At 51.9% G+C, this 13327-nt stretch overlaps 5 protein-coding genes across 5 annotated transcripts; 2 read left to right on the forward strand and 3 right to left on the reverse strand.

Moving 5' to 3' along the window:
• Positions 1 to 3013, forward strand: A1O5_10900 (uncharacterized protein; the record flags this gene model as incomplete). The annotated part of the gene is made up of 3 exons (XM_007751474.1): positions 1 to 1208; positions 1256 to 1624; positions 1675 to 3013. The coding sequence occupies 3 exons, from the start codon at positions 1 to 3 to the stop codon at positions 3011 to 3013; spliced, it is 2916 nt and encodes a 971-aa protein (XP_007749664.1).
• Positions 3014 to 3474: 461 nt separating this feature from the next.
• Positions 3475 to 5089, forward strand: A1O5_10901 (uncharacterized protein; the record flags this gene model as incomplete). The annotated part of the gene is made up of 2 exons (XM_007751475.1): positions 3475 to 3524; positions 3613 to 5089. The coding sequence occupies 2 exons, from the start codon at positions 3475 to 3477 to the stop codon at positions 5087 to 5089; spliced, it is 1527 nt and encodes a 508-aa protein (XP_007749665.1).
• Positions 5090 to 5360: 271 nt separating this feature from the next.
• On the reverse strand, positions 5361 to 6836 carry A1O5_10902 (uncharacterized protein; the record flags this gene model as incomplete). Its single annotated transcript, XM_007751476.1, has 1 exon — positions 5361 to 6836. The coding sequence occupies one exon, from the start codon at positions 6834 to 6836 to the stop codon at positions 5361 to 5363; it is 1476 nt and encodes a 491-aa protein (XP_007749666.1).
• Positions 6837 to 8127: 1291 nt separating this feature from the next.
• On the reverse strand, positions 8128 to 10413 carry A1O5_10903 (uncharacterized protein; the record flags this gene model as incomplete). The annotated part of the gene is made up of 1 exon (XM_007751477.1): positions 8128 to 10413. The coding sequence occupies one exon, from the start codon at positions 10411 to 10413 to the stop codon at positions 8128 to 8130; it is 2286 nt and encodes a 761-aa protein (XP_007749667.1).
• A 493-nt stretch (positions 10414 to 10906) lies between these two features.
• A1O5_10904 (uncharacterized protein) lies at positions 10907 to 12728 on the reverse strand (the record flags this gene model as incomplete). Its single annotated transcript, XM_007751478.1, has 4 exons — positions 10907 to 11426; positions 11495 to 11933; positions 12132 to 12256; positions 12313 to 12728. 4 exons carry the CDS (start codon positions 12726 to 12728, stop codon positions 10907 to 10909), a joined length of 1500 nt encoding a protein of 499 aa, XP_007749668.1.
• Between the last annotated feature and the right edge of the window lie 599 nt (positions 12729 to 13327).

Genomic DNA, 13327 nt, shown 5'->3' on the forward strand with positions numbered 1-13327 from the left:
ATGGAAGAAGATATCACACCAGAGCAACAACATCCACTGAGTTCTCTGGGGGAAGTCTCAGAGCACCCAGACCCCTCGGCGCAGTCATCGGCTAAGGGCAAGAATAAGAGCAAGGACAAGGATCCAGGTGGTGCCAATACCAAAAGGCGATGCGTGAGCACGGCTTGCATTGCCTGCCGGAAAAGGAAGAGCAAGTGCGATGGCAACCTGCCTAAGTGCGCCGCTTGCGCATCAGTCTACTTGACTGAATGTGAATATGCGCCCCATACCGATCACCGCCGCAAAGGGGTTTACAAGAAGGATGCAGACGCTAACAAGGCCAAGAACTCTACTCTCCAGATTCTTGTCCAAGCCATTCTCAATGCTGATGAGGAGGACGTCATGGATTTGGTCCGCCAGATTAGGACATGCGACAACCTGGAAGAACTTGCAGCTACCATAGACGCCCAGGAGAAAGGTCTGATAGAGGGACCCGACGACTCCCCAATATACAAGGATGAACCTGGTGTACCCAAATTCGAAGCCGAGCTCTCGGGAAAAATGGGCGACTTGATGCTGGATGGATCCGTCAAATTCATTGGGGGAACGTCGAATTTGATCTGGCTGCCCGAGGAATATGATCATCGAGGGTCACATAACTCGTCAGCTTATCAGCAGGTCGTGGTAAGGCCTCAAGAAGAAGCCGTTCTTGCATGGACGACCGTCACCCAAGACAAGGAGGCTATCCTACATTTCATGAATATGTACTTTTGCTGGCATTATGCCTTTTTTACCACCCTGGCCAAGGAACTTTTCTATCGGGATTTCCTGACTGGAACACCCTCCCAATACTGTTCACACCTCCTTGTTAACGTCATGCTAGCGCTTGGATGCCACTTCTCATCACGACCTGCTGCGAGAGCAGATCCAGAGGATTCTGGGACCACAGGCGACCACTTCTTTGCAGAGGCTAAAAGGCTTCTTTATGAGAACGACGAGTTTGCCAACGCGAAACTATGTACCGTCCAGGCTCTAGCATTAATGTCAGTAAGGGAAGCCGGATGCGGCCATGAAAGCAAGGGCTGGGTGTACAGTGGTATGAGTTTTCGAATGGCTTGTGATCTAGGATTGAATGTGGATACGGTGCCTATCAATGAGATGTCACGTTTGACAGACGAGGATATTGATGCAAGACGAATCACTTTCTGGGGCTGTTTCCTCTTCGACAAGTAAGAATTTTTTGCTCTGACGCCCCGTCTTTGCTAATGGGTTTCAGGTGCTGGTCCAACTACTTGGGACGGCAACCTCAGCTTCAAATGCCTAATATCACCGTAAAGAAGCCCGACGTGTTCCCATCGGAAGAAAGTGAAATGTGGTCACCATATACAGATTCTGGTATCATTCAGGCCCATGCACAACCGGCACGCACCAGAGCTGTGGCATTGCAATTGTCAAGACTTGCGGAAATATCCAGTGACCTCCTGACATCATTTTATAACCCGCAGCTGCTCGACAAGCCTCCCCCGAGACAAACAGAATTGAAACGACTGAGCGATCTCCATACTCGGCTGGAAGCTTGGAAGCAAGGTTTACCAGCTGAGATGGAACCCAGAGAGGGACAGCTTCCTCAGGTCTTGCTGATGCAGTAAGTCTTCGAGGTTCAAAAGGTTCAAGACGCGTCCTGACTAGAGACAGTATGTTTTATCAACTGTTATATCTCCATCTGTATCGACCATTTCTGAAGTACACCCGAACGACCTCACCACTTCCAGCACATGTGTCTCCCAGAAAGTACTGCACTCAGGGAGCTGCGGCCATCTCCAAGCTTTTTCGACTCTACAAGCGGACACACGGCCTTCGACAAATATGTAACATCGCAATTTACATTGTACATTCGGCTTGCACAATTCATCTGTTGAATCTGCCGGACAAGAACGCTCGAAGAGACATAATTCATGGAGTCAAACATCTCGAGGAAATGGGAGACTGTTGGACAGCTGCCCGTCGAACACTCAGAGTTTTGCATCTGTGCGCCGACAGATGGAGCATTGAAATGCCCGAAGAAGCAGAGATGGTCTATACGCGGCTCAGAGTTAAATGGGGATTGGCGCCAGGTGCCCCGTCTCCAGTATCGCCCGCAAGTTTAGCCAACATGGCACAGCAGATCGCATCTCAGCCCGTGCCTGACTTGATGGCGAGGAATATTCGGCAGCAGCAACAGCAGTCGCAGGCCCTGCGACAATTTTCAATGTCTCAGTATGCAGGTGGACTCTCCGCGGCTATGGCTGCATCACCGGCGGAAACGATCGATTCTCGACGGACCTCAGGAGGGTTTTCCATGCCCCCACAGTCTGCAGCCGACCTCTCTCGAGACTCTCATCGTGTTCGCCCTTCAACCTACCTTACCAAAGCGCAACAGGATGCTTGGAACGCACACCAAGCCCGCATCGCAGTAAATGCAGCTGCAACGTCCTCGAACAATGCAGGCGCTGCGGGCGAGCAAAATGCTGCTAGATTGTTTGGTGGGGTGGACAGTCTGGTCGAAGAATCCCAAGACTGGTTCTTCAAGGATCAGAACCAATTGGCGATGGGCTTTGAAAACTGGGGGTCTGAGCCGCAAGATTGGGGGACCCTTGACTTGAGTTTCTTTGACACGCCGGATACGGGATCCAGTACGAATGACAATACCAATGGCAACTCACCCTCCTACAACGGGCTGCAGTACTCGTATGATTCAGCGACGGGTACGACAAATACGGGCGGGTTGGGAAACAAGGGCGGGTACGGATTTGGATTCACAGGGGACGGGTACCCAACAACAACCGATACCGACATTAATGGCCTGAACACGAATGGAACGAATGGAATGAATAATTTAATGGGTCCAGGTATAGGCTTGCGATTAGGGATGAATATGGGAACAAGTGGAAATGGTTCAATGGGGGCTGGTATGAGAAATATGGGTATGGGCGCGCCCGGCGGTTCTAAGCGCTCTTCTCAAAATCTGGGTTTCGACGACGAAGTATATTATTGATGTACATCTTTGACTGTATGAGGCGCAAAACTGGATATGGCAAGATCTGAAGACATGAATCTGTGTTAAAGTCGTGAAAACAACACAACAGCCACTGTGGCGTTGCTAAGATGCCATGCACCAGGTGTAAATAGAAGATCTCTTTGCGCCTGCCTCTCTGTAATCCGATACTGGATCGTCAAGCACCCACGCAAGGACAGGGGACTCAGATTCACTGTTAACCAGCCTCGCCAGCTTCCAGGGGAGTCGCAGCCTTGCCAAGACCCAGCCTTGCCAGAGTGTGCAGTCCTGCAGTGACGTAGTTTTCCCAAACAAAAGACACGGCTGGTGACGCCAAATCGTGTCGTGTGTTTCGGCGATAATTACCGAGTACAACACGCTCAGGTTTCCCTCCCCGGCCCTCTGGTGAAGGGGCTGCCGTTCTCTCTCGTCTCCTGAGAAGAACGGAGGATATTTCAATTATGTCACCTCTCCTCGACTGGCTAGTCGAGCATGAACCGTTATTCCGCAAGTCTGCCTCTCCCTCTGTCATTTTCCTGAGTCGCGTTCAGACCATTTGCCCACAAGACGTACTGACTCTGCATTCTTTCATGTGGTAGAACACGCCTGCCCTCGCTATACTCCGACCTCAACCTCCAGCGCATCTCCAACCCTGAAGGCTATACCGCCAACGTCACTGCGTGGGCGTCCGCCCTCTCTCGCAGCGCTCTCGCGGGACAAATTCCCCATGAACAACATCATTTGATTCTGCAAACGAGTGACGAGCTACTCGGTGCACTGGCGAGCCCGATGTATGGTAAGCCTAGTGGGCTTGGGAGTGTTATAGATGAGTGTCTGAGGCAGGGGAAGATGATTGATCTACAGGATTTTATCAACTTGGAGAGCAGCATCTATTCCAAAAGTTGGATACCAAGTCCGTGGGCGGTCCTGCGTTGGAGCTTACAGAAGGCCGGGCTATCGTGGAGCACCGGCAGTTTTGATTTACGCGGTGGGAGGTTAAAAAGAGGGAGCCTAGCGCTGGTTCCGGCATTGGAAGAAGTCTGGAAGAGACTGTGTGCTGCCAGGGAGAAAGATGCAAAGGCACAGACGCTGACTGAGAGAGTGATGACCCGGGAGATGTTTCTGAAGGAGGTTAACAGCGTCCTTCCTCAGGCCGGCGAGATGACAGGGTCACTGTCAAATCAAGACCTCGAAGTGTTGCTACGCTACCTCTCCCGGGACAAACAAATGCTGGCCTACGATGCCGGCACGGTGAAGTTCAAAGCCCCTCCCTCTACAGCCTTACCCGAGCCGATAACTCAAGAAGACCGCTCCATCGCCTCGTTGAAGTCCCTCATTGAGTATCTCCGGCAAAAGACCACGACTCTTTCCACGCGCATCACAACACTGCAAAACAAAGCTTCGTCCGCCGTGAAAGCGGGCAATAAACCTAGCGCTCTCTCGGCTCTTCGCTTGAAGAAACTCGCGGAACGAAACCTCCAACAGCGTCTGGACACACTGCATCAGTTGGAGGAAATATACAGCAAGATCGAGTCTGCGGTGGACCAAGTCGAAATCCTCGCCGTCATGGAATCGTCTGCTTCCGTGCTCAAGACTCTAAATAAGCGGATAGGAGGGGTTGAGCGCGTGGAGGACGTCCTGGAGAGCTTGAGCAAGGAAATTAGCAAAGTCGATGAAGTCTCTGAAGTTTTGGCCGAGCCCGTGGACCAGAAGGTGATTCTCGATGAGGATGAAGTAGACGAGGAATTCGAGGCGATGGAGAGAGAAGAGCGCGAGAAGGCCAGAAAAGTCGAGGAGGAAAAGACCAGGCAGAAGCTCCAAGAGCTAGACGCGCTTGAACAGATCCGGAAGGAGAGGGAGAGGGAGAGAGAAAGGGAAAAAGAAAAGCAACGAGAAGACACGGCGCTGAAGCAAGATGACCAAGCCGAAGACCGGGAGTTGGAACAAGCCCTGTCGACGAGTATAGAACAAATGCAGAGATTGGATATTTATCCGCAAAGAGAACAAGGCAGGCAAGGACAAGATGGGATAGAAACACAGGGCCATGCAGCGCAAATGGCTGAAGAAGCATCATAGTCATATTTAGGAGGATGGCGCAGCCAGGGATGGCCGACGGGACATGGAGTTAAACGGGAACCACCCAATACAGGTTCAACCGAATTCCTATTCTCAGCTTCATAGCTGCCATTCCGTACAACTTCATGAATTTCAGAGCTAGAGAGCGATGTCATCAAATCCCCGAGCTCGCCGCCCCATAATTACGCAGACCTCAGGTCTGTCTAAGATCTCCTCATTTTCGAGGCCGACGTGGGCCACTCCAACATATCGGCGTGTTCATGAATCCCTCTCAGACGAAGAACCTGCCGTGAGGTCTTTCCGGAGCTAATGTCAGGTCAACCTGAACAGCCAACTGTGATTCTGATGGGTCTTCCAACTGTTGGGGTGATGGTATAGCTGTTGCAGTCTCCTCAGGATGAACGGTGGTCGTATCCTCCTTAGACTCGAGCTGCTGTCGCCCTTGTATTTCGACTAAACTTCCAAGACTGGATCTTTCTCCAGCGTCATCTGAGCATTGTGAACCTGCTGGCTCTGCTCCAGAAATATGCCTTGGGGAAGCGCTCTCCGTCGGATCCCATAGAGCGGCGTCTGATGTTGGATTTTCTGCTGCAGGCGACGCCTTTTCTTCGGGGAGTTTTGGTTTCCTCGCCCTAGCCTGCCGGATCAGGTCGTCAAAATTGCTTTTTTGACTCTTCACGTGGCGTTCTCTATCAAAATCCTTCGCCATAAACCCCGTATTTGACGGCTTTTCCGGTTGCCGTCCCAGCGTGTCCTCCCAGATCTTCAATTCCCGCAGTAACTCTCCCTTTGTCACTGGTTTGGTAGAGTCGCAATTGGCGTTCCACAGATTCACCCACTCGGTGTGGCGCCTGCGCATAAGATCTTTTGAGCCGAGATAGGGAATACCCAGGTCTCGCAGCTTTTTCCGTAACGCGTTGTCAGTGAGGAGGGAGTAGTTTATAAAGGGCAGGCGATCATGTTGTTTGGCAGGTTTCCTCTGAGCATAGGCAATCGTGCCAGGCGGTGCGACATGTTGGACATTAGAAAGTGGAGCTGGAGAAGAAGAAGATCCGGCCTCGTCCCCCGGCGCATGGCTGTCTCCTTGTATGCATTTATCTAGGTGCGAATTTATGAGTGCTTCTTTCATTCGCTGGTGGCAACATGGACACTGGACGAGGCTATCCTGTGGTTCCTGATTGCCATTGTCATTGACGAAGTGTGGGCTCTTATAGCATTCTGGGCCCTCATAGACACTTCCATCTTCTTCGCTGTCATATATGGCTTCCTGGGTTGATGCCATGCTCTGTTGACTGGCGATATCCGAGGCAATCTTCCTACTCTGACTTCGGGTGCTCCGTCTTTCAATGCCGTTGCTTGTCGATTCTGGTGCCAATTTCCGCCTCTTCTTCGGTCTCTGAGGCTCGCCATCATCCTCCCGTTCCCTTCCTTTGGCAAGACTGGCCGTCGCAAACGCGAAGAGACCTTTGCGCGACGCAGTGAAATGGGCGACCAATTCTTCGACTGCCCAGTTTCTCCGCAGCTTTATTTCCTGATCAGCGTCTCGACACGCCGGGCATCTTCCTTCCTGAGAAAGACACCTTCGTATACAGAGACTGCAGAAGGTGTGGGAACAGCTGGTCATCATAGGAGTGGTGAAGTAGTCCTTGCAGACTTGACATCGCAGCGAGGAGTCGAGGGGCGCGAGGGCGGCGAGAGGAGTTTCGAGCCAGTCTGTACTGTCTGTGAATTTATCACGATCTGCCATCGTGGCTTTAATAGCCCAGTGCAAGGCCAAGGGCTAGGATGTCGCGGTCGCCCAACTGTTTAAACCAGGCACAGGCGGCATGAGACCTGTGACGACAATAACGAGATAATCGGAAATCGGAATGAATGGCGCGGCAGCTTAGCGTGTTTTTCTTCCCTACAGGTTCTTGTTACGCGTAAAGTGGCAGTCGCGTACCTCGTGACGCCAATTGAAGAGCTAGCGAGCACCACCAGCACAGAGTGCTTTCTGCACAACATTTGCCATCGTCTATCTACAAGCACATCTGGAAGAATAAGAAGTGAGAGCTGCTGCTGACCAAGTTGCTATTTGGCTATTTCTTTGTCGAATACGTACAGAGAACCTCATACTTCGTACGAACAAAGCCTGGTTAGGAGGATCGGGGGAGATTTGGGCTATGACGACGACGACGATGATGGTAAAGTGGACGAGTCTTTGATGAGCGAAGGCTAAACGGCACATTCGGCAATATTTGGGCAAGGCTGACTCTTGGAAAGGGGGTCGAGATAGGCTTTACATTTCCCTCCCTCCACCAAATGATGGTCTACTGCCCGTCTTGGACCAGAAAGAGAATACATGCAACAGCTCCAGAGGGAGGGATTTTTGGAATGTGTCGCGCTGCCAGATGCCCGCTACCACTTGGCTCGTCCATGCAATGTCCGACAATAACCCGTGCCAAAAGTCCCATGTGCTAGAACGGAGGCGATCAATAGACCTCGATTCCACCTCAATGGGTTGTCGCACGAAATCTGGGAGCAAGCTAGTCATGGACATCATCAGCATATCGCCCCGTTATGGTGGCTCGAGTTCGGCGCCCCATTTGCTCGATAGGTCCTCTCTTGAGATACGTGGTCTGGACAGATTGCCCTAACGTTGGACGCACTGGAAGTATCGTGCGAGAAATACTCCCGCAATCACAACGCCCAGTGGATAGCCGAATCTTGGTGCAGGATCTGAGAGTAGACTTGTTGGCAGGGTCTCGCCAGAGTATTATTCCTGTGCAAGCCTCACGGGTCATTCCAACACGATGGTGAGGGTTGCTCGTCGGATCCCATCGATAAGGCACCGTATTTGCCATGCCAATAACATCAACACCCGCTCAGGATGAGGGAGCAATTAGATCAAAGAAAAGCTTGAGCTCTTGTCATCTGGGAAGCCACTGGATCGATGGCTTCTGCTTATTGCATGAGTCTGTAACGTTGAAACCGGTTGCCGGACCATGTTCTCAGCGCTCAATAACCGTATCATATAGCACAAATCTGGACGTTTTTGTTCATTCAAAGTCGTCGTCTGGTCGATATGTGTCGGCTCTGTTCAGCCGGGCTGGACTCAACGGCGTCACAGGCTCCAGCAGACTCGTTCCTGCTCCGGCGCTGCTTCCTAAGAAATTTCTTCTGTGCCCCTTACTGTCGACCTTTTCCAGAGGGTTCATCTCTTCCACCGTTTCGTCTTCCACGTCAGCTTGGACGTCCACCGGGCCCTCCAGTTCAATCTGTCTTGTCGCTCCACTAAAGCCTCTCTTCCTTGCTTCTCCCAACTTCATCCTCACTGCCAGTCGCAGTTGTTCCAGGTATTCGGCCAACTCGTGGAACTGCTTATGTGATCCACTATTCTTGGTTTCACTGTAGAGTTCTTGTGCCTCATCAAGCCTCTCCGCAGCGATTTCTGCTCGGCCGAGTTTCATCCATTCGTCTGCAGCCATAATACTCCATAGCGCGGCTTTTCTTTTGCGCATACCCCAACTCGTATTGCCGATACCGATCCGGTCCGCAAAAGAAGATGCAACTCGCTCACTGACCAAAACGTGTCCGATACTACCGACCAGACCTAGCTCGAGGCTGCGGATCGCCCACTTTGCCGCCAATTCGCCGGCTGCTCGGCCTCGAACCTTTAAAAGCTCGACTCCGAGCAAGATAGAGCGCAATGCAAGGGCAGGCTCAGAACACCGGGTCAAGTATGAATAGCTCGCTGTCTCGAGCATGTTGTCGAAGTTTTCAATCTTGAATTTGGAACTGCCACTGCTCGTGAGAGGATTCAGGAGAGTAGCGGCACAGCACATTTCGTTCGCTCCGGCCAAATGCTTCCAGGCTTTATCGTTTGAATAGTCACTCCGAAGCAGCTCGTAGGTTGATGCCGCCAGCTTGTAATCTCGTAACATGAATGCATAGTCGGCAAGCTTCCGCAACAGACTCTCGGGGACATCATAACGGTACGTCCCCTGCAGGCTGTCGTAATTGCCGCTTCCTCCAACGTTGGTGGTGGAGGATGAGCTTCGAGAAGAGCTTCCAATTCCGGTCCATCGCTTCGAAAGAGACATGAACCTGCCGGAGATACCCCGACGACGTGAGGCAATCTGCTCGTTCCACAAAGCAATTCTTTGCTCCATATGGTAGACTATGGATTGTGCAATAAGCTCGCGGACAAATGCGCGCAGGGCAGCGGCGTCCGAGGAGAAGATGTAGGGAGATGTAGATGTGTTGAGTTCAATGAGATCCGCAGTGTCCTGCAGGAGTGAAAGTTGTTCAGTTGGCGAAAGCCATTCGCTGCTGGGTAGTTCTTCGGTGTCATCGTCGCTTTGTGTGCAGGACGCAGACCTCAGCCGGAGAAGATGGCAATGAAGGCCAAAATGTCGCTTCATCTGATCAAACAGTGCAGATGACTTGCTAAAGTCATCCCGGTCCTCATCGTGGACAAGCACATAATATCTGAGGTATTCCGGATGGGCATAGGCAGGTAGAGCCCGCGAACCCGATGCGGTTTGTTGATAGAGTGTGCGTAAGGTTTCGATAGGTTGTTTCGTGGAAGAACTGATAGCAATGACGGCGCCCGCTGGATGTCGAAACGACTCATGCGGGCTCATGGTTTGAGAGGACATAAGCCGGGCCAGAAACAGGCGATAGAAGGGAGAAGTCTCCCCCCGCCCCAGGATATCTTCCGTCTCGTCAAAGCCGTCTCCCACGAAATGTTCCATCAACTCTTCCAACTTTTCTGTGGAGTTGGACATGGGGTGTGAGGATGTGCCGTCCCTAACTAACTGCCCGAGGTCTGCAAAATGAACACCAAAATCTTCCCATGCACGGCTCGCTCCTGTGCTATCTCTCACCACCACTTTCCCATTGACCTTGTCGCCGAACGGGCGAACCAGTCCGACAAAGCCATTTTTCAACCCTTTGCGAGCGGCGAGTTCGTCTACTTCCAGCGATGCGTAGATTGCAACAGTTGGAGAAAATGCCCGGACGATTAAAGATCTGGTGTCATCATATGACTCTGAGGGATTGCCCAAAGGGCTGTTGGCTCGCGACCTCCCAAACCTCGATAATGATAAGGACAACCTTCCGTTGGGAGAGCTAGAGCGGGATAGGACGCTAGAAAGAGTGCTGGTTCGGGAACCTAAGGCGGGAGGGCTCGAAGTACGGATAGGGAGACTGGTGGTGGATGTCTCGGGTGATTCATTTCTCGCGGGTGGTCTTGTCTTGTGAACCTCGAGGGTTGGGATCGAGGGCGAGAACAGGTTCTCGGGCGACTGAAGAGGGTCTCCATCACTCGGCGAAGAGGTCATGGACAATGATGGAAGAGGGTCTCGTCAATGTCGTCGACTTGCGCGCTGTCATGGAGCGTGTTCCTTTGGGCTTTGAATGACTCGGAGTTATCAGCATGTCAATGAGCGGTCACGAGTTCATGTTCACAGAGCATCTCCCTTTCAGTCCGTCTCCGAGATTTGCACGATCAGCGTCCGAGAATGACAGAACATTGCGGGCCGGAATTGTGTACTAGGGAGAGGACGCAAGCGACGCTTCGCAGCCTCGGGACCAAGTTGATCCGTCGTATTTTAGGTACGGCCAAGGTACGGCGAATCACTACGGCGTCTATGTAGCAGAAGCTTTTCGGTCAGTGATTTATGCTCAGTAATAAAGCAAACATCGATTAACATAGCTAGCTTTTTCATCTGGTGACAACGAAAAGAACTTCTTCATTGAGTCTAGCTTAAACATGCTCCCATAATATTCGTTGCTTGACGCGTCTATTCCCGGCGAGACAAAGTATGGACCCCGTCAATGAAGTCCCATCATCTGCTTACTGTTCTCGTAGACGATATAGCTGATGCTGACCGCCGGCGCTACCTTCAACAGGTTCGGCGTCACCCCTTTGAAAAGTCCTTTCACCCCCTCTCCTTGGACCGTCCTGATCGTGACATCGACAATCCCCTTGTACGTAGGCGGATGCAACACTGTTCCTTGAGCTTGTAACCTCGTCCTTAATAGATTGATGGGGTACACAGCTGTCGCGCTGATCGCCCCCGAGGTTGCTCCAATGACGCCGGTGAGAAGGTTGCTCATCTCAACATCCTCCTCATGGCAGCGATGTTTCTTGGCTTTCCGTGCCAGGACAAAATGCTTGCAGTTTTCAAAGATGAACAGATCGATTGCGCTGTAAGGGAACATGCCGGCGAGGCCCATTCCTAATCCTCGGTAATATGGCATGAGTCCGCCCTGTTTCCACATTTTCCGCGCCGTTTGAGCGATCAAGGCGTTTCCATGTAAGCCGCCCTCGACGGTCTCGCATTGCATGCGGCTGTCGCATCTGTCGTTAGTCCGTGCCCACCGAGCGTAAATAATAGAGATGATCAAGACGTCGCTTACAATTTCAAAGTATCGAGAGGGTAAACCACGCATTGAGCAACTGCGCCACCAATGCCACCTGCCAGGAACTGAGAGGTCGGGTGCAGATGCTTTGGATCTGATCCCTCGAAATCGGCAAACATCTTCTTGGCGGCCTCGTAGGCACCAAACTTGATTGCTGATTCAGGCATAACCTTGACAACATTGAGGCCATTCCCAGCGAATAGGCTTCGCATCCCCCCAGCTCGCCATAGATCCTTGCATGCGTCGACCAGCGGCCGGGCGAAGTTTTTGATCACCTGAAGGGGAGCCCCTCTTTTGGCCGCTTCCACTGCCTCCTGTTTCGTATTTGTTTGGGCAATTAGGTAGACCTTGAGTCGGTCAAGCGGTGCTGTGGCCGTCCGCGAGATCATGCCTGCTAAGCCACCTGCAATAAAATAGCCTAGTGGGATGAGGAGTTCTGTCAGTATCGTCAATTAGGTTAGAGACGATGAACGAGAATTTTGCGCTTGACCATTAATTGTTGCAAGACTGAGTCTGAGCGAACCTGGAACTCTGTTGCCTCAAGGGCCAAAGCAGTATAGAGTAACGCAAGGTCATTCGACATTCAGCTGCGACTGGAATGTAAGTGCCGAGCAAGGGGCCAAATGGTCCTTACCGAATCCTTGGAGGGTATCATTAATGTGAACATCGCCCTCTTGGTTGACATTTGCAGTAGCCGAGTAATATGATATAAGAGATCCAAGAGTGGGTGCGCTGGCAGGTAGGAAGAGGAGAAAATTTCTGCGCGACATGTTAAGAGTTGGTGACATCAAGGATGAACGGGTGCATGTGCGTACCTCCATTCTTCAAAGGATATCTGTCCGTCATGGTTGACGTCAACCTCGTCAAAGAACTGATCCAGCTTCGCATTACTTATTGTCAAGCCCGCCCTGCTAAATGCGGCGCGAAGCTCTGCCTTATCTAGCGCGCCATTGTGGTCTCGATCTATACTTTCGAAAAGTTGCCATAGTTCGCGCTCGGCATGTTCGACAAACACTCTGAACTCGTTATACTGTATGCGTCCATCGCCCGACGTATCAACCGCTTTGAGGACATCGTGAAGTAAAGAATCGGCGTTTTTCAGAGGGTGGTCGATTTTGCGCAAGCCTTTCTTGAGGGCCGAAAGGTCAAGCTGACCTTCATTTCGAGTGTCAAGGTTGCGCCATAGCTCTTGAATCCGCTCATCGCGGCGTTCATGTGACTCTCCGTTCATGCTACATCCGTTGGTGGTGAAGATAAGAGGACTATCTGTGGGGGGGCATGATTGTGTCCTGCTCTTCACCAGGGGAAGCTTCAAGGATGAGTGAAGGAGGAGTGGGCGATGCGGTGGGAATGTCTTGGGGAGCCAGACAAAGCACCCGGGGTCGGAGGTGGCCCAGTCGTGTGCGGCGTGAAAAAAAATGAAGAGAGAAGAAGAATGTAAAGCTTTGTTTGCAAGGAAGGAAACTCACAAGCAGAGCAGTTGGTGAGGGATTGCTGAGGTGTGCAGCGTGTGCTTTTGGACGACGGAGGGTGACGTGCTGTGGGGTTCTACCTCGCACCATTCACCTATGCAGCAGGGAGCAGTTAGCAGGGAGGCAGCTAGCACAAGCGCCACTGACGACGGAACTGTCGGCGGTTCAGGCCCGAACTCCCCCAAGCGTGTCTGGTGGCCACTGGTCAGCCTCGTACAGCCTTGCCAAGCCATGCAATAACTTCAACTTGCCAGCCTCAACGTTCTTCCCAAACCCTGACCTCTTGGGAAGCTGCCAGATACAAACGTCAAGAAGACCAATGGCATCAGGTAGCTGTCTCTTAGCCCTGAGCTCCCAA

Source organism: Cladophialophora psammophila (assembly GCF_000585535.1).
Source record: "Cladophialophora psammophila CBS 110553 chromosome Unknown aczJe-supercont1.22, whole genome shotgun sequence".
NCBI lineage: Eukaryota > Fungi > Ascomycota > Eurotiomycetes > Chaetothyriales > Herpotrichiellaceae > Cladophialophora > Cladophialophora psammophila.